The sequence below is a fragment of the Trypanosoma cruzi genome, genomic scaffold (genome assembly GCF_000209065.1).
Source record: "Trypanosoma cruzi strain CL Brener 1047053516651 genomic scaffold, whole genome shotgun sequence".
Lineage (NCBI taxonomy): Eukaryota > Euglenozoa > Kinetoplastea > Trypanosomatida > Trypanosomatidae > Trypanosoma > Trypanosoma cruzi.
Window position 1 is genome coordinate 93,880 of NW_001849468.1, and position 25,015 is coordinate 118,894.

The following is a 25,015-nucleotide window of genomic DNA, read 5'->3' on the forward strand; positions in this document are numbered from 1 at the left end:
CTTCTGTCTGTGATTTTTAATTATTGCGGAATTTTTTTCTTCGTGCCCTTTTTAAAGTGTTGTGCTCATTTCTCTATTGCCACATTCTTTTTTTTTTCCCTTGTGCCTCTTTGCTTGCCTCAATGTTCCATGAAAAGTGGACATGCCGTGACTGCATTGACGTTGCCCTTGTTTTTTTTTTTTTTTTTTTAGCTCCTTCCCCTTTATTAAAGAGCGTTACAGAGCATTATGCCCACTGTGACGGGGGAGGGACGCTACGACAGTTGTGTCAGTGTACTAGCTCTAGTGGAGGGGCCTTACCCTGTACATTTCTCTATCGGATGTGTTGTGCATCCGTTTGCGCTGATTGTTGCTCAACGTGGACCGATTTACTTTGGCGCCTACTGTATTGTGGAGGAACACGCCTGCATCATTAATGGAGAGCGAGGTTGTGAGGATGTCACCGAATCCGCGCCGTCCGCTGTGCCCATGACCATTGGCCCGTACAACCACTTTAAGTCCTTTTCGCGCATTGCAAACTTGCATCGCATCGGCCACGGCAACAGGTTCGAACCCCACTGCAAATTGGAGTTCTTGAGCGAGTCACCGGAGGTCGTCTCCGTTGAGGACTATTGTGTCTTTGGGCCGTTTGTTTGCCTGTGTGGCCCGTGGCGCGGTAATGACAAGAAAGTCGACGCCGCCGTGACGATTGCCTCTCGTCGTGTGTATTTGTGCCCCACAGACCCAAAAGGAGAGGAAAAATGTGGCTGTTTTGCGTCGGCACTTCCTTTGACCGACTCGACGCATTCTTCCTGTTGTTGTTTTTGTTCCTCCGCGTGTTGGGTGCTGCCGCGTGGGGAGCCGTTTGACGAGGAGGAGGCGGAGGACGCGCTCCGGCAAAAGTGTCTTTTTTTTTGTCGGTTGAGTGCGCAGTGAATGTTTTTCCACGCGGTGGCTGAACTCCTCTCTCTCTTTCTTGTCAACACGAAGACAAAAAACAACAACAAATGTGCGTGGGAGGAGAAGTGCATCGAGTGGCGGCTCTGCGTTTTCCCTTTTTTTTTTAATTTTTTATGTTCATTTTTCTTCTTCTGCCATTCATCTAACAGCACGTGTTGACGCATGTACTTTTTTTTTCTTTTTCTTTTCTTTGTTGCCACGGCAGTTTTTTGCAAGCGAACCAACCAGTTTTTTTTTTTTTTTTTTTTTTTAAGAAACGGAATAATGGCCCAGCAAGGCAAAGTGGAACCGCAGGACCAGGACTCATTTTTGGATGACCAGCCCGGAATTCGTCCGATCCCGTCCTTTGACGATATGCCGCTGCACCAGAACCTCCTTCGTGGTATTTACTCCCATGGCTTTGAAAAGCCCAGCAGCATTCAGCAGCGTGCTATTGTCCCGTTCACGCGCGGTGGCGACATCATTGCTCAGGCGCAGTCCGGAACGGGAAAGACAGGCGCGTTCTCTATTGGCCTTTTGCAGCGTCTTGACTTCCGCCACAACGTTCTTCAGGGGCTTGTGCTCTCTCCCACCCGAGAACTTGCTTTGCAGACGGCGGAGGTGATCACCCGTATTGGGGAATTTCTTGCGGAGGGGAACTCCTCGTTTTGTGCGACGTTTGTTGGTGGAACACGAGTGCAGGACGACTACCGCAAGCTTCAGGCCGGCAGTATTGTGGCGGTGGGTACACCCGGGCGTGTAGTGGATGTGACAAAGCGTGGTGCGATGCGCACGGAGCAACTTCGTGTCCTTGTTTTGGATGAGGCTGACGAGATGCTTTCACAGGGATTTGCTGAGCAGATCTATGAGATCTTCCGCTATCTGCCAAAGGAGATTCAGGTTGCCCTTTTTTCTGCCACCATGCCCGATGACGTGCTTGAGTTGACGAAGAAGTTTATGCGTGACCCAACACGTATTCTCGTGAAACGTGAGAGCCTCACTCTGGAGGGTATCAAGCAATACTTCATTGCAGTGGAGGAGGAGCACAAACTCGACACACTTATGGACCTCTACGAGACTGTGAGTATTGCGCAGAGCGTCATTTTTGCCAACACCCGGCGCAAGGTGGATTGGCTCGCACAGCAGCTCAACCAGAGCAACCATACCGTCAGCTGTATGCACTCTGAAATGCCAAAGCAGGATCGTGAGAAGGTTATGAGCACCTTCCGTAACGGGAGTTCCCGCGTGTTAGTTACGACGGACCTCGTGGCCCGCGGTATTGATGTACACCACGTGAATATTGTCATCAACTTTGACCTGCCGACCAACAAGGAGAGCTACCTGCACCGCATTGGTCGTGGTGGCCGTTACGGCCGCAAGGGCGTGGCGATCAACTTTGTGACGCAAAAGGATGTGGAGGTGCTGCGTGAGATTGAGTCACACTATCACACGCAGATTGACGAGCTGCCAGTGGACTTCGCCGCGTACCTTGGCGAGTAACACCACCCGCAATCTCTTTTTTTCTCTTACGGATGCACGCATGAACGGGGAGAGGAGGGGATGAAGCGATGAGGAACGGAAGGGAATAGGAAAGGGGGTAAAACCAACAAATCCAAGGGGAACACACACACACACACACACATATTATATTATATATATTATATATAAATACATATATGTATTCGCATATAAATGTTTATATACATACAACCACTGAACTTAAGTGAAGGGGAGGAGGAGGAGGAGGAGGAGGGACGACATCGCCGAAAGGGGAGGGGGAGTTGAAGATGCGTCTTTCGTTCTTAAATTAACCAACACAACCGTCCCCCGGGGGAAAAAACAAACAAAATAATAATTAAAAAAAAAAAAAAAGAAAAGAGCAAAACAAAAACCAAAACAAACAAAATAATAAATAAATAAATAAATAAAAGAAAAAAGACCCGCAATTATTATTATTATTATTATTTTTTTTTTTTTGTGCCTTTAAAAGAAGGGGGGGAAAAAATTAATAATAAAATGGGGCGCCGGACGGGGAAAAAAACAGTAAAAAAAAAATAAATAAATGAAATTTGCCCATTTCTTCTTCCCGCCCCGGAAAAGTAAATAAATGAAAAAAAAAAAGTAGAGGAATTTTCTCCGTTCCATCTGCCTGCATGTGCATGCGGTTTGACGGGACCAGGAAAGGAGGAGGAAGGCGGGGGGCGAATTGCGGGTGAATGCCGTGCTTAAGGAGAGACAGACGGACAGACAGACAACAAATAATAATAATAATAATAATAAAAAGAACGGTGGTGACTCAAATGAGGAGGCACGTAACTCCTTCCTTCGGAAAAAAAAAAGAGCGAATAGATGGAATGGACCAAAACAACAAAATGAGAGCTACAAGGACCCGCAGAAGAGAAGGGGGAGTAGTGGGGGCGATCTTCCACTTGACTGTTCTCTCTTCCTTGGATGTGGCGAATGCAATACGTGAAGTGTGTCTGCTCATGTTTGTTGCGTCGGCAGTGAGCGCCGACCGGCACTTGACGGTGCGGGGGGCTTGGCAAAAAGGGGGGAGGACGGTGGCGGGCGTGTTGCAGGGGACATGTGCGGGAGGAGAGTGACACACACACACACACACACGGGGTGGTGGGCGCATTAATTAAACGTGCGGGACTCAAGAAGAAAACAGGAAAAAAAAAGTTTTTTCTTTTCTTTTTCTTTTTTTTCCTGCAGGTCATTATTTTGGAGGAGCGAATGGAATGTGAAAATGTTTGTGGCCTGTCACGGGAACAGACGGACTTTTCTCGACGATGCCACCAGCCGCGTCCAGTGAGATGTTTTTACTTTTACCACCACAACAACCACTTTTTTTTTTTTCAACCCATCGCCGTCCGACGCATCCACGCGTGGTACATGCACGCATGGCCGACAGACAAACGATCCATGCGGGGTGGGGGAGGGAGAAGGTAGGAGAAGGAAAAGAAAGAAAAAGAAAAAAAGGAAAGGCAGAAGTGGGCGGATTCCGTGGGAGGCAACATGTGTCGTTGCCGAAGCGAGGAAACAACTTGGGAAACAGCAGCCGATAACATATTAAAGAATAATGTCAAACAATAAGAAAGGTGCCAAGAATTGTTAGTAGACGAAAGGGAAAATTTTATTGATGTTGTTTCATCATGACAAACTAGAAGGAACAGCGGAGTATTACAAAACACGAAGGCACATGTTCCCTTTTTTCTCTTTTTCTCTTTGTGTGTGTGTGTATGTGTGCTTTTTTTTTTTTTTTTTGCCATTCTCGCTGGATGAAAGATGTGTAATTTTTCTTTAGGGCCGCCTTCACTGCCTGAACTTGCGGACAAACGGGAACAGCAGGTGGAGAAGAGGTAAATGAGGGCGCATCAACGTGCCGCCAAATTATTATTATTATTATAAACCAAAACGGGGCAAAAAAAAAAAAGAGGGGAAATGAATATTTAACAGCCGTAAATTGCACAAATACACACGTACAATGAAGTTTTTATTTGCATGTGGGCGTTTTTTTTTTTTTTTTGTGTCTGTGTGTGTGTGTGTGGTTGGGATGCACGGGTGCCCATATATATATATATTTATGTTTTTTTTCTTCTTTACTGCTGTGTTGATTAATTGAGGAACCATTCCGATGCTGCCTTCCCGTCAATTCCCGGACGCCGCGCCTGTTTTTTTTTTTTTTTTTTGTTCTCGCTGTCGAATTTCGCGACACCCATGCGTCTTTTTACTTTCATTTGTGTTAGTGATTGTTTTTTTTTTTTTTTTTGTATGCGTCGTTCTTTTTCCTTTTTTGTGTGCGTGTCTGTTTGGTTGTGGGCTTTTTTTTCTGTCGTTTCTTCTTTTTCCGGGAATTTCTTTTTTATTTCTCTTTTCTCCCTCGAGGCCGAGCCTTTCTTCCGTCATCGCTTTTTTTCTTTCCACACAACTTCTGAGCGGAGAGTGTGAGGCCTTGCGGGATTTGGATCAGGCGGAGAAGGAAGGGGAGTTAAAGAGAGGACTCAACTTTGGGCGTTAAATAGAAGGAGCGACGATTATATTTTGAGGTCCGCTGCAACAGGATATGACTGCTCTTGTGGACGCTAGAGAAGTAGCGGAGGTACGACGGGTGCTGCTCTCGCTCGGTTACCAAAATCCCTCTGCCGACGATATCGCTCTTACATTGCAGCAGGTGAAGGAGGCACGTCGTCGCGAGGCCGAAGTGCAGCAGCAGCGGTCTTTTTCTCCCATGAAACAGAATGAAAGTTTCCGTCAGGTCTCCGCATCTCCACCACGTGGAGCCAACGACGTGACCATGGCTCCCGATGAAAATGAAAATGTTGAAGTGGAGAGCGAAGAAGGGAATCCACGACGAACCTCCACGTCGCAAAAGCAGTGGCCTGGATTGTCTTCGCACTCCATACGTGGAGGTCGCACAACGCCGATGAACTCAACAGGGACTGGGAGACACCCTGGACGTGGTCGAGTTGCGGGAACTCAGCCCCATCGAGAGTATTGTTATAGAGAGCCTTACCACAGTGATGGAAGCGTCGTAGTGGAGAGAAATGCACAGTCAATGAGGAGGGATCGTTCAGGCAGGCGTCGTATGGAAACCAGTGAAACATTTCATTTGGGAGTTAGCAATAATGCTGGGACGAAAGAGACCATTATGGTACCAACAGCTGTTGGCACTGGAAGGTTCATCGATGCTGGTGGCCTACATTACCCTGATACAGGGTATTTGAACCCACAAGCACGATTGGGGCGCCACATGAGACGATACGAAAAGGGACTTAAGGCTGCATACACGAGCAAATACAATGATGATCTACAAGACGAAACCGGGGAAGAAAGTGATTCATACGATGAGGAAGAAGAGTCCTATGAGGAGGGGTACACAGAGTTTGGTTCCCATGAGGGGCGCGGTAGAAATCTAGCCATGTGCTACGAACGTCGGCCGCGCCAGCCACCGGTTACACCAGAGATCCCGCTGCGCCCCAGTCGAGTATTGCTCAATCAACGGAATGCAAATATCATTTACAGCTTCACAGGTGATATTCGGTACAAGTACCGTGGGGGATTGGGCGCGCCTTTATGTGCTGTATTGGGGCCAAACGGCTCAACGCTGCGGAATCGGTCCGATCCTGTTCGTCGTGGACAGCAGATGCGGGAGATTTGGAAGAAGGATAAATTCCTTGCACAACAGGGCCGCAAAGAGGACCGTTGGCGTGTACGCCAAAGCATGCTGTCGTGGGATCCCTCCTGAGAGGTGTGTGATTTTTATTTATTTCTAGAGGATTCTTGTTAAAAGAAAAATCCGAAAACATGAGGTCTGTTTCTCTTAGAGGTTACGTGCATTATACCTATAACCTATATATATATATATATAACACGTGTTATCTTGTCTTTGCAGCTCTGCGACTTTTTTATGATTTCTGTGAATAATAATATTATCATTAATGCATTTTTTTTTTTAAATTTATTTTTATTTTTACACAGGGAAGGGAAGGAATTTTTAAATTGTGTGTGGGTTTGGGTTTCCATCATGGTATGCCCTTTCAAGCTGGTTGTGCGGGTTGTTCTTCTTGCGACCGTGTGCAAGGTGTTGCTGGACGCCTATGGATCTTGCAAGGAAACCGAATCTTGTGACGATGATTTCTCAGGGAAGAAAACGGACAAAAAGTCACAGGATTTACCAATGGTTGAATGAACTTACTTGTCACGTGATGCAACATGACTGGCGTGGGGGATGGACTCACACGGTGCGGAGCAACAGTTCTTCAAAACCACACAAGGCTTCATTGCAATTGACAAAAATTTTCTCTTTTAAATTTGAGAGGGGCAATGAAGGTGACGGCCTACTTGTTAATTATTTCGTTGGCACCTGTTTGAGTATTTAGTTTGTGACGTATTTTTATTATGAATTACCATTTTTATTTTTGTAGTGGATTTATATCAAAAGATAGGGAAACGGCAATGCCCTTTGGTGTCGACATGAGTGGTGTGCATTGCCTTCTGCATGCAAATACGCAAAATCATCGTTCTCATGAAGTGTAAATGATCTTTAATGTCTTTAAAAAAATATATAACACCGTCCAGCCACGTCTGTTTCTTATTTACTTATTTTTGACTTTTGGGCTCATAGGCATTATTTTTTTTGTCTCTTGTTTGGGTTTCGGCACGAACAGCTGTTTTTTTCTTTTCTGCATGATTGGCTTCACGGCACAACCTCTTCGCCTTTGAAGGGGCTAGAGCATATTCCTTGCTGTATGGTTAGGGTTTGTTTGCTGGGCTTTCTTCTCTGGAAAAATTTTTCCAGGGCTATGAAAAGGCACCCAAAGAGAAGGTCACAAAAACAACACGAAAAAAAAAAATTGATAATAATGACAGGAATGGTGCGAAGTGTGGATACGCTGAGTCTATCCAAATGTAGTTTTTGTGTTTTATGTCCTGCCATTTTATTCCGTTCTCCGATATCGTGACGATTTATCTTTTCTTATCGTTTCTCTTTGAGGTAGTACTTACCTGTAGAAAGAAAGGAGGGGAGAGAGGCGGGCAAGAGGCTTAGGAAGACCCCTTTCTTCCTTTTTCTTTTTCTCTGCTTTTGTTTTTAGAGCGGTGTACTTCCGGCGAAAAACAAAAAAAAATGCGACGAATAAGTGGTGCGACCTGCAGCATGCGTCGTTTTTTTTCTTTTGGCGTGGGACTTTCTGGAAACGTCCCGATTCTTCTTGTTAGGCATGCCATCAACAGGACGGGGGGAATGATGTGTACTGCTCACCATAACAATACCCGTCACTTCATTGCGGCTTTTTCCCAACCCTGCCTCGCTCCGAGCAGACTCGTGGGCTCAGGAGGAACAGAGTCGTCATTCACTCCACTGAAGTGCCCTGAGTGTGGCAAGCGGTTTCTTAGTATGGCGAATCTTCGACAGCACCGGCGCTCCCGCCATTTCGTATCTCTCAAGTCTCCCTCTCAGGAAGAGCTTGAGCGTTTGAGGGAGGCCAACGCACGGCTGGTCGAAGAGTTGAGAAACCTACGGGAGGTCAATGCATTGAGGGTGCGTTCTGCCTCTTCATCGTTATTGATTTCCTCAGGTGAATCATCGTCTAAAGGGGAGAGCCAGAACGGCGCCCATTTTTTTGCCGCCGTTCCCGAAGGGAAAGCTGTGGGCATTTCCATGGCGGAGGTGCAACAACTGCGGAACCACCCTTTTCGATTAGGCACAGGAATCTCCGAGGTCTGGTGTGTGGGTGTGGTTGAAAACGATGTCGAGTTGGGCACAATTGGCGTCAGAAATGAACAAGAGGCTGAGGAACATACGTCAGGGCTGGAAACAATGCAATTTACTCTTCGAACGGATGGATATCGTCTGCGACGTGTTGGCCAGTTAAAAATGTACCGCAATCGACTCACTGTACGTGTTATTGCACCTCGGTACAAGGCACAAAAGGGGGATACGGTGCTTGTTGTGGGTACGTACGGGCTCCATAATTCGTACGATCTTGTTTCAAAGCAAGCGGTGGAAAACTCTGTTGTGGAGGCCGGATATGTCGGACTACTAAAGAAGGGGCCTGCGGACAAAATTGAAGAGGTCTAGTGGTGTACATTTTATGTATACGCTATTTCTTTTCATACTCACACGTTACTTTTTCTATTATTGTTTTTTTTTTTTGGCATATATGTATAATATGTATATACATTCACGTTGATAAGGTGAAAAGGTGTGTGATCTTTTTGGGTTTACATTTTTTTTTTTTCTTTTTCTTCCTATTCGTGTATTGAGAGCAGAGTCAAAGAGAGCGACAACGAAAGAAGGGCAACATATATATGCATATATACACATATATATATATACCAAAAAAATCAAGGAGAAACCACCTAACTCTGCCTTTTAGGGGTTCCTGTCAAAAATGTTTGAGCCACGGTCGCAGATGGCATACCGCCAGGACACGTTTAGGAACATTCGCTCTCTTCGTAAGTTATTTGAGGTCATGGATCAGAAATACAGCAGTATATCCATCACCTTTCTTATTATTCACCTCATCATGGAGTTGGCTTCGGTGGTATTCTATGTATGGACGGCTGTGGTTTCCGAGGCCACTTCCGTGTCGGAGTTTCACTGGAATGGAACCATGTTTAATATTGAGTTTGGACTCAACATAGTGTTCTTTCTGGAGTGGGTCGCTCTTTTTTTTGGGGAAGATGACAAGATAGGGTACTGCCTCTCGTGGCTATCGATAGTAAACGCCATGACGAGTATTCCAATGATAGTCATTGGCATTGGGGGATTAACGGAGACAAGCTGGCGCAGTTATTGGGTTCCCATGTATCTGCGAGTGTGGTGGCTGCGTGACTGCGTGGTGGTTCTTTTGGATTACCCGCAGGTTGAGCGCTGGATGAAGGACGTCACTCGAGAGGTTTGCCGCTTTGTTGCTACCTTGTTTGCCGGCCTTTGCACGTGCGCCGGCACACTTCAGATTGTTGAGAGTACAACTGGGTCATACATGAACCCATTCAATGCATTTTACTGCATGGTCGTCACCTTTTCCACTATTGGTTATGGCGATATTGTCCCGGGGTCGACGCCTTCTCGGTTGTTGATGGCCGTTTTTATTGTTTTTGCCGTAAGTCACTTTATGCCGTTGTTTCAGCGGTTGGTTTCCATCAGTCGGCAGCGCTTGCACTACAATGTGTATAATTCCCGTGGCGGACGAAAGGCTCATGTGATTTTGGCCGGCATTTTTACAAAATTGGGAGTGAAAATTATTTTGCAAGACTTTTATGGAGGCTGGCGGAGATATGTTGATTTGCGAATTGTGCTGCTTTCACCTGTGGAGCATCCACTCGAGGTGAAATTGCTGGTGAACCTGCCGTGGTTCAAGGATCGCGTACTGTTGATGATTGGAGACCCCCAAAAAGAGTCGGACCTTAAGCGTGCGGACGCACGTCATGCAGACGCCATATTTTTATTTGGCGATACCTTCCCGGCTACATTTCACACCGACTACACCCTTATTCAGCAATCACTCTCCATTAACAACCATGATTCCGAGCTCGCACAGTATTTATATCTTCGAAGCGAGAGGAACACCAAACATGTGGCGTCATACGCTGCTGGTGTGGTTGAGGGGGAGAGACTGTTGCACCATTTGCTTGGACTTGGAGTGGTTGTTCCTGGAGCCATTCCGCTTATTGTAAATTTGCTTAGAACTTATGATCCTTTCACATTGGACATGAAGCGCACCCTCCACTGGGTGGAGCAGTACGAGTTGTCCCTGCAGCACAATATTTTTTGCATAGACGTTCCAGACGCATACCGAGGACGTGACTTTCACCGTTTGGCAAGGCTATTTTTTGATCATGACGTCACTCTCATAGGCGTCATCACCACAGGAGGGATGGTGCAACTGAATCCCTCCCGCGTTGCCACTTTAGTGGGAAAGATTATATTCATCGCCAAAAGCCCAGAGGAAGTGAAGAACGCAATGACGGAGGTGGAGGAAACCCGTTTTTCCACTATTGATCCAGAGGCCGATGACCAGCCATGTTATCCTACTTTGGTGTTGAGTAACGAAAGGAATGGTTCGACATCTTGGGCGGGCGAATTCAGTGGGCATTTTGGGTCCATTCAACAAATAAACGATGCTTACGATTTTGAAAATCATTTTGTTGTCATTGATCTCTCCATCGCAAATGATAGAGCGGCTGAGACGGAAGGGGCACACGAAGGTACACTCACTTCCGCTGCCGTCAATATTTTTCATATTATGCAATCCATTCGTCAGAGCTACCCTCAAAATGACATTGTGCTCTTGACGAAAGACACATCTTTTTCCGTTTACTTTGACCGTTATTGGCATGGCGTCAAGGGTGCTATTCCCATAAAGTATGTGGACGGATGCGGGCTGAACACGAATGATCTACGGCGCTGTAATCTTAAGCAAAGTGCTGGTATTGTTATTTTTGTCTTTGGTGACACCAGCGGCAAGTCAACAAGTGGGGTATCTATGCTCGTCAACCTCTCCATTGCCTCTATCCTTCCCTCGTCGCACAACATTCCAGTCGTGGTGGAGCTGGACAGTCTTCAGCACCTTTCTCTATTCCCGCCATACGCTGAGCATTCTCGCCTTCGTCAGAAAGCTGAAGTAGATTTTGTTTTTGAACCAAATTACATTATTGGCAATGCAATTAGCAGGCACATGCTGTTTCCTTTGGTTCACGCCACATATTTTATGCCGGAGTTTATTGACATTATCGACATGATTGTGAGCGGAGTGGATGAAGAGACCCCTTCCCTGGGACGACTTTCACTTTCTCTCTCACACGAGGTGATTGAAACGTACAAGGATGTTGTTGACTACTGCCTCAGCTTGCGTTACCTGCCCATTGGCTTGCATATTTGCATCAGTGACACAAGAAATTTGTCTCTCAACGGAAAACGCTTCGTAATGACGAACCCACCGAAAGATCTCCCAGTTGACCGCGAAAAAGATGGCGTCTTTTACTTGCTACCTACGTGACAAGTAAAAAGCTCTACACCACTTTTTTAAAAAAAGACTTTTGTGCATTTCTGTGCGTATGCTTTTGGTCTTCTTGCGGTAGAGAAAGATGGGCTGATTGAGTAGAGTCATTCAATTGGGAATTTGAATGCACGGTTTTTCTTCAACGTCTTCCTTTTCCTCACCAATATTGTTCGTCCTTTCACATCTTCCGTTTATATACACACGCGCTAGGAAGTTAATACCAAGCGCGAATCGCTACTGTGAAATTCGAGGGCTCTGAAGGGACCAACAACAGCACACAAACACACACACAGACACACACATGTTTATATGCTCTCACGTGTTGCTGCAGTGAAGGCACCCCGCACACACAACCGTCGCCGCGTGACCGGATCCAGCGGAAGGAGGAGGAAAGGAAGAGAGAGTGAGCCGCAGAGGCCCAACATGTTCCGGCGTGTATTTACTTCCGCGGTGCTCCTACTCCTTGTCGTGATGATGTGCTGCAGCACCTGTGGTGCTTCACACGCTGTGGAGAGTAATGTAAGGAAAGCAGTTGATTCGTTGATGAGGATTGGATGGGAAAAGCTTGACAACTGGGAGGATGTTCCTGACGCTGGTGGTAAATATGGCTTGCTTCTTGGTCCCAGTCTCGTTGATCTGCAGGGTCATGTATTTGCTATTGCTGAAGCCCATTGCAGAGATGGAGGTGACTGCAGCAACGTCAGCTTTACTGGGATTGCGTCAAAGTACCTTGATTTAAGTGGTGTTGCTGGTCTAACGGAAATCTCGAAGGCAGATGCGAGTATCTTTGGCGCAGGTCTTCTAAAGGAAGGGTCTGAGGGCATCAACACCACAAACGGCATAACGCGACCAACGACACTTGTACTTGGGGAAAGTGTCTACATGCTCCTGGGAAACTACAGCCATACAGAGCAGCAGGTTGAAGGTAAGAATGAGCGGGGTCTTTTACTTTTGAAGGGAACTCTCACTGATGAGGGTGGAAGGAAGAAAATAAAATGGAATGAGACCCATGCGGTGGAGCCTCAAGGAAAAAGAGAATCTGGTTCCTTGACCGAGTTAATTGGCGGTGGAGGATCGGGTGTTTTGATGCGTGACGGCACGCTTTTGTTTCCCATGCAAGCCAAAGACAAGAAAGGAACGAGCGTTTTGCTCTCTATGCGCCTCCCCAAGTCGGAGAACAAATGGGAGCTTTCATCCGAGACGCCTGGTAACGGCTGCAGGGATCCAACCCTGGTGAAGTGGGAAAAATACGAGGACGACGAAAGACTCTTCATGATGGCTCATTGTGCTGGAGGCTACTATGATTTTTACAGTTCCACCTTGGATGGAGTCAATTGGAATACGTTGGGTGAGCCAATTAACCGCGTGTGGGGCAACTCACAGAATCGAAAGGGGATACGGCGTCCAGAGTGGATTTACCACCGCAATCATTGAGGGAAAGGAGGTGATGCTCATCACCGCGCCGGTTTATCCGAAGGACGACAATGGAGAGGGTCGGCTCCATCTTTGGGTGACGGACAATGCACGCGTGCATGATGTTGGGCCGGTATCTCGTGAAGGTGATGATGCCGCCGCCAGCTCGCTGTTGATGAAGGAGAATAATAAGGAGTTGATTTCACTGTACGAGAGCAAGAAGAAGGATGGAGCATACAATCTTGTTGCTGTGCGTCTGACCGATAAACTGGAGCGGGTAAAGGAAGTGGTGAAGAAATGGAAGGATTTGGACGGCGCCCTGAAAAAATGCAGTTCCGGTTCCAGCGGCAATGTTGACGCGCTCAGAAAGGGGCATGTGCAATGGTCCTGTTCCCACGGATGGGCTTGTTGGCTTCTCGTCTGGTAGCTCAACTGGGACCGAGTGGAGAGACGAGTACCTCGGCGTGAACGCCATTGTCCATGGCCCAGCGGAAAAAGGATAGGGGTTCCCAATGGAGTGACGTTCCGGAGCAGGGGCGGTGTGGCCTGTTGGCGACATGGGGCAGATTGTGCCGTACTACTTTGCGAACAACAAGTTTACTCTTGTGGCGACGGTGTCCGTCCACGAGGTGCCGCAGAGTGGCAGCAGCCCCATTCCATTGATGGGTGTGCGGATGAATGACACCAGCAGCACGGTGCTTTTTGGTCTGTCGTACACCCATGACAGGAAGTGGCTGGCCATACCGGAGAAACGTGCTATTTCGAAGAGTGTTGGTGCGTGGGAACCAAACAAGACGTATCAGGTGGTACTGCAAATGAATTCTGAGTATTGGACTGTCTTTGTAGATAGAAAGGAAATTGACCGCAAGAGCTATAATGAGGATCTGTTCAACTCGCACAGGATCTCACACTTCTACATCGGTGGGGACAGTAATGACCGAAGTGCAACGGACGGCCACGTGACGGTGACCAACGTCATGCTGTACAACGAAGATCTGTATAATAATGAGCTGTATGAACTCAAAGCCAGCAAAGTCACTATTCCATCACTGGGTGTCGAGGAACATCCCACAGGACAGGTGACCAGCACGGAAGTTTCGGTTGTTCCCGAGTCAAAGAGTGAAGAAATCACCGCCAGCTGTGCGGAATTGAATGAGGATGATACTGACAAACAAGAGGAAGAAACGGCGTCGATGATCCGGTGCCTGCAGCGCCCCCTTCCACGGTTGACGCGGGATCATCTGTTTCTGAGCCTGCCATCGCAGCGGAGAGCGCAGGAAATGACCGTCCATATGACAATGCCCAGTTTCACCAGGCGAAGAGTCTCAGCAAGCCACGCCGAATGAAGAGAATAAATCGATGCAACGGGGCTCAGACCTGCAGCCACAAGACCCACAGCCAGCGGAATTAACGGAGGTTACCGATGTTGAAATGTCCTCTGGAAGTTATGATGAAGAAATGCCAGAGGAGGAGGGAGAAGCGGATGGCAGGAGTGGCGGATCAACGTCTTCAGTGGGTGCATCATCGGATATGGATACGGCCACCGAAACAGTTGACAGTGAGCACCAAGTGCAACAATGCATTGAGCCTTACGCTGAAAATGACGACCTGCGGTCCACTGGAACCGGAACCACCGGCGCGGAGGAAAGCCTCATCCTCGAGGCGGGGGGCAGCAATTCCGAGAGAGCAATGGGCTCAGACAGCAGCCTCACTCCTTCAGGGATTGACGCCGAACCGACATCCGCGGAGGACACCGACAACGTCTCTCGGACTGACGGAGCCCAATTTTCTTCTGAAAACGGTGAGGAGGTGCCACAGACGGTCGACACCGCACCGTGTAACACAAACACAGCGCCTGGGGAAACCGAGATCCCATCGGAGTCCAACGCCACATCGCTCTCGGACACTGAAATTTTGCCTGAGAACGGGCAGCTCGGCGAGTTGCTGTCCATGGGTCTGAGCCGTGACAGCACTGTGCATGTGTGTGTATTTCGGGTGTTGTTGCTGCTTCTTCTGCCGGGGCTGTGGGGCATTGTGGCTCTTTGAGGAGTGATTGGGTGCCGCGTGGGACACTTGCGCCCTCCCTTTCACCAACACACACACACACACCGCTGGGAATAAATTTTGCTACGCAGAGAACAATTTCTTTTCATTTTTTAAATTGTTTTCCTATCTTGCTTGTTGCCTTGGGGCAGCCACCATGGACTTTTTTTTTGCTTTTATTGTTTCTTCTGCACTCTTCCTGTGAGGGGTGCCGTGTGTTTCCGCCCAACTGCTCCACTCGCACACCCACCGACACGCTCATGACGACGGCCCTGTGCGCCTCGCCTGCTGCACGCATGAGGAGGGGCCGCGACGAACGGCGCGCTGAGGGAGCCGTGACGTGTGGGCGTGCGACGAGGGCCTGTGGGGCGGCGCACACATTTCTTCCCTCTTGTTTTGTTTTCTTGCGGCCAGGGCGGGCAGACACCCGCAGCGCCACACACCCGTCATGTCTGCGTGCTTCTCTCAGTCCCCACACACACGAGTGACTGTGCTCTGCGGGCCGCACTCACGTGCCGATGAGAGGGCTGAGGGGAGCAGCAACACGCAGATGACCCCATGAAATATAAACGATGTGCTGACACATGAAGGGTCAGACGGTTGAAAGGCATGCAACCGTTTTAATTTTAATTTGGGCAAAATATATACAGACAGTTTGGTGCGACCACACGGCAGCTAGGCGAATTTGTTATTATTATTATTATTATTACTTTTTTCCTTTTTTCTTATTTTTAAATTTGTGTGGAACAGTAACAGAGGACGTTTTTTTTTTTTAAATGACGGGATTTATATAAGAAGGGGGTGGCTAGGGAAAGTTTTCTTTTGTTTTGAATAAATCTTCTGTGGTTTGCCGCTGGTCGGGCTGCAGTGCAATCCTGAGTTTGAGCAGCCCTTCCATTCTTCTTTCTTTGGACATGCGCCTCTGCTGTGCATTTGTGTTTGTGCGTCTCTTCAGATACTTTGTTTTTTTTTCTGTCTTCTTTCCTTTTTGCGTGGCAGTGGGCACACACAACCACACGCGCAGGACACACACATTGCAGTGCAGGCGGATTCTTCTTTTGTACTCTGTGCTGGCAGTTGCGTGTGGCTGCTGCTTCCCCGTTGTGTTGGTGGGGGAGGAGGCGCGTGACGGCGCCCGGTGGAGGGAGAAGGCACCGACCGCTGCTGACGGTGACGGTCTTGGCTGCAGGTAATCTGACGGGATGGCGTGACTGGTGTCACAGTTAACCGAGATGGATGAGGACCGCACCGCATCTCTTTTTCGTCTCATCATCCTCTCAGTCCACGGCAGACACACACACGCAAAGTGCGGCGGCGGCGCGACCACCGTCCGTACGGCTGCGAGCCAATCGGACTGTGCAGTTGATGTGGATCCTCTTTCCCTGTCTGCGTACAGCCGCCGTGCTCCTCCATTCTTCTTTTTCTTCCTGTGTATGCCGTGCGCGTATGAGTTCGCTGTTTCTTGTGCAGTGCCGACTCATTGGTCACACCAGCGACGCTAGTGGTCATGTTTGTTTTTGCCGGGACCCTGTTACCTGGGACGGCGGCTGTGTGGGGTTGCGCGGGCGGTGCGAGGGTGATGGTGCTACTGAATTGATTGCGTCTGCGCGGTTTCCTGTTGGCGTTTGTACTGTGTTTTGGATTTTTTGTGGCCGGATGCTTCTGCGTGCCACTGTGTTTCGTTACTGTGGTTGCTTCCTTTTATTCCATTTCTGACCGCGCAGTTAGAGTTACTTTTGCTTTACCAGCACAACTATCGTTTCAAGGTGTTAGGGATTACTCGCAGTATTAGGTTTAGAATTAGTGGGATAACGATTTGGCGGAATCGTGTATCTGGATTTGCCATCTGTAGAAAGGGATTTGCTAAGTAGGAGGGATGGTCGACGGGGCGAGAGCGACACGCCACGACAGCCCTGTTGGTACCTGTTTGGGTCGGTGGATTTGGTGTGCGGTGGGTGCGTGTCCGCGCAGCCGGCACCGTGTGCGGTGCAGGGCCATTGCGGCTGTGCGTGTGGCGCTGCTCGTCGTGTTGGCGCTGGTTGCGGCGGCGGCATGGATGCCCGCGGTGCATGCGGTGGTGTTGCGACTGCGGGGCGGCACGGTGGACAGAGCCATCACGGTTGGCCGCGCTATGGACACGGTGCTGATGGACGGCGTGTCCATCACGAGCGGCACCGTGTCGGTGCAGTGCAACCATGCCGGCGGCCGGGTGCTGCAGAGCAGCGGCGACTACCGCTTGGCCGGCCTGCCCTCCGTGAGCGTGGTGCCGTGCGACGGCTGTGCGGCCGCGCTGGCGTGCTTTGATGGACTGACGGCGTCGTTCTCTGACTGCGTGTGCAGCTGCCGTGCCGGCGGCGTGGGCGAGGCGTGCCTGCCGTTCGACGTGCCGCCTGCGAGGGCCGGCGGTGGTGTTGGTGCGGAGGACTGCGTGAGTGGCGTGACGCTGACGGATTCGGTGACGGTTGGTGGCGGGCGTGCGACGGCGTGCTTCGACTCAGTGGTGTTCAGCGGGTCGATCACTGTGGCGGTGGACCTGCGCTCGATGGAAGCGTTCGCTGACGCGCTGAACGTGACGCTGCGCCACTGCGTGCTTGTGGGCGGCGCGCAGCTGCGGATTGGCGGCCTCAGCGAGAGCACGGCGCGCCTGGTTCCGTACGTCCTCGTCAACATGACGAATTTGACGTCGCTGGAGGGCACGATCGTGCTGCATGGCGCGATGCCTCTGCACTCGAGTGTGCTGCTGGCGAACTCAACGCTGCGCGCGACGGTTGGCGGGTCGCAGTACGTGCCGACGACCCGTGGACACGAGGGATTTCGGTACGGCCCCGCGCTTGTCCTGGACGGCGTCCGGCTTCTGTCGACGTATTTTGTCATGACGCGGTCGATGCTGGCGTGTAGCGGGGGCTCGTGCGCTGCGATCGTAGTGGAGCGCGGCCTTGGCGCCAACCTGTCCAGCGCCTTCTACATGGACAACTGCGCTGTCAATTCGCAGACGCACGTGATGTACGCTCTTTCGTCGGACCTGCGTGTTGGCGGCGGCTCCGTGTTCTCCATACAGAACAGCTTGTGGAGTGTGCCGAGCACCGAATATGGCAAAGCCGCGTGTGTGTTCAAGGACGTTGCGGTGGATGGCGGCAGCGTGCTGCAGATCGTGTCCAGCACTTTCCGTCTCGGCTTTGCCATGCTCATGGCAAACACGCTGACTGTGACCGGCGGCAGCTGGCTGGTGCACCGCAACAACGAGTTCCGCACCGCCTACGTTGTGCATGTGGCCAACGAGAACGGCGTGGCATTCCGCGATCAGAGTGTGTGGTCGATACTTGACAACAAACTCACGCACGGCTCGTACTCGTTGACCATCGCAAACATGACAAACGATTGGTCACAACCATCCGACACGCGCCCGATCATCTACGGCATGTGCAACGAGGCAAGGGGCTCTCCTGTGACGAATTACCAAGACGACCTCAATATTGGGGCACCCGTGGCGGCACTGGACTGTGGCGCGTGCACTGTGGACGCTGTGTGCTTCGCGGCGGGGACGAGCAGCATCAGCGGCTGTGAGTGTGAGTGCGCTGCTGGCGGCCACGGTGACACGTGTGTGCCAGCTGCGGTTCCGGACGGTCTTGGACCGCTCCCGCTCCCCGATGCGAATGACACGGAGGTCCGCTGCGTGCACGGTGGCATCATCAGCTCCGTGGACGATCCTGATCCCGGTGTGCGTGGTCTGTGCTTCGTCAACGTGACCTTCACCGCCGCGATCGTGCTGGACCTGTGGAGCTTCGACGCGCCACAACAGACACTCAACATTACGCTGCTGCAGTGCGTCCTCATGGGCCTGTCGGTCAAGGGGAGTGGTACGCGCGTGCACGTAACATCCTCGATGCTGGATTCTGGTGCGTTGGAGTTCAGGGGTGATTTTGGCGCGAGTTCCCAGATACTGGTGGTGGGCAGTACGCTTGCGACGACGTCGAGCCATGCCATTTTATTTGTGAAGTTTACTCTTGGTGCGAACTCGACGCTTCTGCTACTTGACAACAACATTGAGGGGAATAGTTACGCAGTCTATTTCTTCAATGCTGTTGTTGTTGATGGTGGCGGAATCATTGTGAAGGGAAATACGCTGGGCACAACGGAGAAGGATGAGGGTATGGAAGCACCTGTTTATTTTTGCGCTGTTGATTTGAAGAACGGCGGCTACATTGACGTTGAGAACAACACGATGAGCGCGGCTAATGGCGTTCATTTTTTTTTGGGATACTGCCGTGGGCTCTTCGGGGCTGCTGAGAGTGGCGGACTGCACCTTTATTGGCGGAGCGGGGGGTTTGAATTCTGCGCTGGTGTATTTGTCTGGCTCTGTGACTTTCCAGGGTGGTGCGCAGTGGCGTGTGGAGGGCAACAACGTAAGTGCAGCCTCGATAATAAGTATATCGCTTTCCAAGCACAATATTCAGCTGTCGGACAGCGGCACCACCGTGGCGCTTGCACACAACCGTCAGGTGGGGGGAAGCGCCTTCTCTGCTGGTCTGGCTCTGTCAAACACGGTTGTGTCATCACCCGCGCGGTTTGTGGTTGGGTGCAACCTTCAGGGCGATGAGGAGGCGTCGTACGACTATGTGTTTCCCCTGGCTCAGCCGGCCACCTCAACGTGGTGCCAGGGTCTAGTACTCTTACTAGAGAGGAAGCTAAGCGCCTGCTGTTCATGCTTCAAACCCGATGAGTAGTTGTTACTTAGTTTTACGGGTCGGAAGGGCACCGGATGGAGCCATTCTATAGTGGCTGCCCGCGGAGTAAGGTTATCCTTGCTACTGAATTCCTTCGTACGCTTACCAGAGCTGCACAATTGAGGTGTAGTTACTACGACTGGTAAGAGAAGAAAAAAAAAAAAAAAACTATGTGTTTCCGGAGGGCGTGGTGGTGTTCAAGTGCGGCACATGCAACGACGACGCGGCGTGCTACCTGCCCGGGACGGAGTCGGTGGACCGCGGCTCGTGCTCGTGCAGCTGCAAGGACGGATGGCATGGCGCGTCGTGTCTTCCCTTCGAGGTGCCCGACACGGTTGTGCCATCCTTGCCGGAGAAGGCCGTTGACGGCGACACGAGCTGCGTGGTGAACCAGACGCTGACGAACCTCACGCTGAACATGTGGAAGACGCACCACTGCTACGTGGATGTGACATTCAGCGGCGTGGGTGCCGTGCTGAAGTTTTTTTTCGACAGTATGCCGCTGCATCTCCCCATCAACATCACGCTCACCGGGTGCACATTCCGTGAGGGAGCCGCGCTGCAGTTTGTTGGGGGTGCTGAGGCGGCCGAGTCATCCGGCGTCCTGATTCGCGTGGGCCGGACGGTGATGCGATCCTCCGTTGTTGTTTTTATGGGTGCCCTTCCGCAGCACTGCGACATCGCCATCACGGAGATTGATGCGGTACAGTCTTCCGCAGTCCAGACTTTGGAAAATGGGATTAACAAGCTGAGCGTGGTGGTGCTGCGGGAAGTCTTGTTGAGTGCTTCCTCTTTGTTGCTCAGCAACGTCAAGGCGAATGCATCGAGTTACGGTTTGTTTGGTTTTTACTCGACCGGGACTTTGACGCTGGTGCGTGGCAGCTCGCTGTACGCGCGGTACTACAGCTTCGACGGATACACACACCTGTTCCACGTGTACGGTCTCATCGTGAGTGACCACTCTGTTTTTGCGCTGCTCAACAATACAATGTCCTCCGGAACAAGCTTCCTGCTTCAGTACCAAGACTTCAGCGTCTCGGATTACAGTGTGTTGCGCGTGGTGGGGAACAGCGGTTCTGTGTCATACGCCATCTTTGCAGACGACTCGTGGACCGTCCAGGACTCAAGCTGGTTGGATTGGCGAGACAACGACGTGGGTTTGGGAGCGATGTTATGCGACACTGAGTCCGCTTTCGTGAACATCGACGGCAGCAGTGTGGTGACGCTGACTGGTTGCAAGATGGGCTCGACGGGGTTGTCGAGGCCTCTGCTATTGCGGACTGAAACCGGCTACCGGTTCGTTGCTGGGTGCCTGACGGTCGCGGGACGGAAGGTGACGACAGCGGCTGAACTGGAGCTGAACAGCATCTTCAACGTGACGACGGTTGCTGCGTGCGGGGAGTGCACGAAGGAGGGCGACTGCTTTGCTCCTCTGACGACGGCTGTCAGCGACAGCAAGTGCCAGTGCGCTGCTGGAGGGCACGGCGATGTGTGTGTCCCGGCGCCTGTGCCTGCTGGCCCGCCACCGCCGTCGCCGCCACTGCCACCAGTGCGGCCCACACCGCCGACGGTTGGTGAGTGCATCAGCGACATGGTGTACCCCGAGGTTGCGCAGGCAGTGGGCGGCGGGCTGTCGTGGCTGTGCTACCGCAACGTTACGTTCAGCGGGGGCCGCATGATCCTGACGGTGCTGGTTGGGGCGATGATGGGCGACGTGGTGAATGTCACGTTTGATGGATGCACTTGGAGGGACGGCGCCGTGCTGGTGCTGTTGGGCAACGCACATGCCGCTGTGGGGTCGCTGAACATCGTCGTCACCGGCAACACATTTAGTGACGCGCTGCTTAGCCCGGAGGGTGTGTTTCCACCGCACACGAACATCACGGTCAGCGGGAACCGCTTCACGGTCACGAGGCTGATCCCTCGGTCGGGTTTGGACATTGGCAGCCCGTCGTGTGTGGCGATGAATGGACTGGCGATCAGCAACGACTCCGCGGTGGTGTTCAGTGGCAATGTGTTTCACACCGTGACGGCATTGTCAAGCGACATTTACGTTGTGGGATCTGCACTGAGGGTGTCGTGCCACCCCCTGTTTGCGGTGATAGGCAACACGTTTCATATGGCTGGCGGTGACAGTACAGTAATACATCTTGAAGGGTCTAGACGGTCTTCATCGCTGAGTGTATTGAACGACTCTGCCGTGGTGATCCGAGGCAACGTTGTGGTGGGAGGGTTAAAGTACTTCATGCTACTTTTTTGGGCCTCACGTGTGGAGTCTCAGTCAGCGGTTGTGTTTCAGGGCAACGAGATGTGGGGAAGTTCGACTGTGTTTCTCCTAGGATCCAGTTTCCAAATCTAATACAACTCCTGGCTGCAGTTGAGCGGCAACCTCTGCCGTGAATCCCCATCGGAAGCCTTTGCCTACATAAGCCCAACGGTGAGTCTCCGCGACTCCACGGTGTCTGTGTCTGGCAACCGATTCATGTCCGGCACAGTCACGCCGACAATGCTGCTGATACCCAAAAGTTCCAGCGATCTCACGAACTGAGCGATTGTGGCCGCGTGCAACACTGTGAACGGCGAGGAGGGAGCGAAATACAGCATCCCGTCCGTGTACAACGCCACCATCCTGACCTGCAGCGACCCATGCACTCTTGTGGCGTCGTGCTTCCCTGCGTACACGACGACGGCCTCGAGTGATGGCTGCGCTTACAGGTGCGCTGAGGGCGGCCACGGCGATGCGTGCCTGCCCGTTGCCGTCCCCGAGCCACCGAGCACCGACGGCGCCGACTTGTGCGTGCGGGACGTGCGTGTGGATGTGGAGGTGAGCACCGGTTTCGGGACGTCGGTGGTGTGCTACGTTGGTGTGACCTTTGCGGCGGACGTCGTGGTGGACGTGGCTTCGATGTCGGGGAGCGTGCGCAACGTGACGCTGGCGAACTGCACGTTTGTGGACGGAGCGAGCCTGTACGTTGTCGGGTGGCGGTCCGACCCGCCTGCTGGACAGCGCGTCGATTTGTTGATTAGCGGGCTTGAGTCGCGCTCCGGCGGCGGCGTGGTGGTGGCGAACCGATTTCCGCCGGGCTCGCGCGTCACTGTGGTGGACTCGGTGCTGATCGCAGAGAAGCGTGTTGCGTACCGCGGCGTCTACGGCCTTGGCGATGCGTCCGCGTGCCTCGTGGTGCACAACGTGAATCTGACGGGGAGCGTGCTGACCATCGCGCGCACGCAGGTGGCGGCGGTGTTCCGCGACGCCGTTGGCGTGTTGTTGGTTGGCGGCGTGGCGCTGTCGTCGCGCGGAGCGCTGTACGTGGACGGGCTGTTGGTGCAGACGGCGCTGGGGCTGTGCGTGTCGGTGGAGGGCGGTGTTGCGGCCAGCGGCGGCTCCGTGGTGGCGTTTGTTGACAGCGACTTCCTGCTGTGCAAGCACGCGTTGTCTGTGCGTGGGGCTGTGAGCGTGTCGGGCTCCGCTGTGGCGCTTGTGCGGAACGACTTTTTGTTGACGGAGGACTACGCGGTGGCGTTTTATTCGACGGTGAGACTGGATGGCGGGTCGATGCTGCTGGTGAAGGGCAACGTGCACGACGGCGTCTCGAGGGAGATGCTCTACGCGGCTGGCGCCGTGACCGCTGCTGGGAGCACGCTGAGCTTTGTGCGCAACCGAGCGCTGCTGCCGCGGATGCTGTCGCTGAGCCTGTCGCTTGCGGCTGGGGCGCATTTGAGGGTGGCGTGCAACGACGCTGGTGGCCGTGTCCTGTCGACGGCGGAGGAGTACGCAGCGGCTGGTTTTGGCGACGCTGGGCGCATCGACGTTGCTGGGTGCGACGTCTGCGACAGGGATATTTACTGCTACGCGCCCGGGACGGCGTCTGCGAGCATGAGAAACGGTGTGTGCGTGTGCGCGTGCGGCAGCGGCGGGTACGGCGAGGCGTGCGTGCCTGTGGGAGCTCCCGCGCTACCGCCCGCTGCGGTCACCGCGTCGAGTGTGTTTGTCCGCGAGGGCGTGACGGTGCGGTCGGTGTTCGTTGTTCCTGCCGGCGCGAGCGAGGTGACGCTGCGCCACGTTGTGCTGGACGGCGTGAGTCCGGTGCTCTACGTGCCGTGGATGGCGCGGGACGGCGTGCGGATTGTTGTGCAGAACGTGTCGCTGCTGAACGGTGCTGTGCTGTACGTGATGGGCGGTGGAGCGGTGCGGGATCGGCGGGGAGCGACGAGGGCGGGCCGGTGGAGCTGTCAGTGTGCGATGTGGAGGCGCTGAACGGTGCGCTTGTGCTGACCGGGACGTTCCCCGCGGGGTCTGTGCTGACGGTGACGGACTCCCTGCTGGTTGCCGCGAGGTCGACGCCGCTTTTGTATCTTCCCGGCTCGCGGTCCTCGCCGTACGCACCGGTGCTGGTGCTGTCGGGCCTGCGGCTCGTGCGGTCCGTGCTTGTTTTGTCTGGCGTTGCTCTCGTGACGGTGATGACTGGTGGGCGGACGGTGGTGGTGGACGGCGCTGTGCTGGAGCTTGTCGGTGGCGGTGTCGCGCTGGACGCGGCTGTGTTCGGTGGCGAATATGCGTTGTACGCGAGTGCGCGCGTGGTTGCGTCTGGGGGCGCTGTGCTGCGCGTGTCGGGGAGCCAGGTGTATGCCGCGCATGGGTTGGTGTTCGACAGCGGAGTGGTGGCCAACGCGTCCGCCGTCGTAGTGAATGAAAACGCCGGTGCGCTGACGGATGGCGCGCTGCTGGTGCTGCGGGAGACGGCGTCGTTTGTGTCCGGGTCGTGGCTTTCTGTGCGCGGCAACAGCATCAGCGGCAGGCTCCTGTCTGTGCCGTCGTACCCGCGCCGTGCGGAGCTCGTGCGGAGCACGCTGACGCTCCACGGGAACGCTGGCAGCGGGCCCGTTGTGATGGACGGCACCGTTGCGCTTGTGGGTGCCAGCCGGAAGTTTGTTGTGGGATGCCTGACGCTCAACGGGCAGGCGCTGCAGCCGATCAACTACAGGTCCGCCGGCATCATCGGGGAATTCCGCCCCGTGGCGTGTGGCGTGTGCGACGCCGACGTGCGCTACTTTGCAGCTGCGACGAGGACGATGTCGGGGTCGTGCGGCTGCTGCTGTGCTGAGGGCGGGTACGGGCGCGACTGCCTGCCGGTGTACCTGCCGCACGTGGACGGGTGCAACCGCACGCCCGGCATTCCGCAGCTGAGCCACACGGCGACGCTGACGGAAACGCGCAGCCCGACACCAACGTGGACGCCGGGCATGAGCGCGACGCACTACAGTCCGACGCGGTACGGGCCGACGGAGACCCTGCAGGTGACGGAGACGGTGGCGCTGCCGCCCACGCGGACGCCGACGGCGTCGGTGAGCAGCACGCTGTGGTGGAGCGATGTGGCGTGCCCGACGCTTGCCGTGACGACGACGGCA

The 25,015-nt window shown here is 52.8% G+C and overlaps 5 protein-coding genes and 2 pseudogenes across 5 annotated transcripts, besides 20 other annotated features; all 7 read left to right on the forward strand.

Annotated features, from left to right (window-relative positions):
* Positions 1–11,742: part of a sequence feature (heterozygous, non-Esmeraldo-like haplotype) that runs on past the window's edge.
* Tc00.1047053510155.170 (hypothetical protein, conserved) lies at positions 229–915 on the forward strand (the record flags this gene model as incomplete). Its single annotated transcript, XM_815029.1, has 1 exon — positions 229–915. One exon carries the CDS (start codon positions 229–231, stop codon positions 913–915), a length of 687 nt encoding a protein of 228 aa, XP_820122.1.
* Positions 1,102–2,418, forward strand: Tc00.1047053510155.180 (eukaryotic initiation factor 4a, putative; the record flags this gene model as incomplete). The annotated part of the gene is made up of 1 exon (XM_815030.1): positions 1,102–2,418. The coding sequence occupies one exon, from the start codon at positions 1,102–1,104 to the stop codon at positions 2,416–2,418; it is 1,317 nt and encodes a 438-aa protein (XP_820123.1).
* Positions 1,168–1,190: a microsatellite.
* Positions 2,540–2,560: a microsatellite.
* Positions 2,564–2,625: a microsatellite.
* Positions 2,644–2,671: a microsatellite.
* Positions 2,753–2,855: a sequence feature (A-rich).
* Positions 2,864–2,884: a microsatellite.
* Positions 3,176–3,198: a microsatellite.
* Positions 3,521–3,540: a microsatellite.
* Positions 3,856–3,906: a sequence feature (GA-rich).
* Positions 4,309–4,330: a sequence feature (AT_rich).
* Positions 4,671–4,798: a sequence feature (T-rich).
* Tc00.1047053510155.190 (hypothetical protein, conserved) lies at positions 4,985–6,166 on the forward strand (the record flags this gene model as incomplete). Its single annotated transcript, XM_815031.1, has 1 exon — positions 4,985–6,166. One exon carries the CDS (start codon positions 4,985–4,987, stop codon positions 6,164–6,166), a length of 1,182 nt encoding a protein of 393 aa, XP_820124.1.
* Positions 6,364–6,394: a microsatellite.
* Tc00.1047053510155.200 (hypothetical protein, conserved) lies at positions 7,547–8,500 on the forward strand (the record flags this gene model as incomplete). The annotated part of the gene is made up of 1 exon (XM_815032.1): positions 7,547–8,500. The coding sequence occupies one exon, from the start codon at positions 7,547–7,549 to the stop codon at positions 8,498–8,500; it is 954 nt and encodes a 317-aa protein (XP_820125.1).
* Positions 8,725–8,757: a microsatellite.
* Tc00.1047053510155.210 (calcium/potassium channel (CAKC), putative) lies at positions 8,814–11,423 on the forward strand (the record flags this gene model as incomplete). Its single annotated transcript, XM_815033.1, has 1 exon — positions 8,814–11,423. The coding sequence occupies one exon, from the start codon at positions 8,814–8,816 to the stop codon at positions 11,421–11,423; it is 2,610 nt and encodes an 869-aa protein (XP_820126.1).
* Positions 11,701–11,728: a microsatellite.
* Tc00.1047053510155.220 lies at positions 11,736–14,885 on the forward strand (annotated as a pseudogene).
* Positions 11,743–19,506: a sequence feature (areas not merged during assembly with more than two copies in the genome that could not be assigned to a particular haplotype).
* Positions 15,568–15,591: a microsatellite.
* On the forward strand, positions 16,759–25,015 carry Tc00.1047053510155.270 (annotated as a pseudogene; the record flags this gene model as incomplete).
* Positions 19,506–19,773: a mobile genetic element.
* Positions 19,507–19,772: a sequence feature (areas merged during assembly that could not be assigned to a particular haplotype. This can correspond to areas where the two haplotypes were merged or to regions with more than two copies in the genome that were merged during assembly.).
* Positions 19,773–25,015: a sequence feature (areas not merged during assembly with more than two copies in the genome that could not be assigned to a particular haplotype).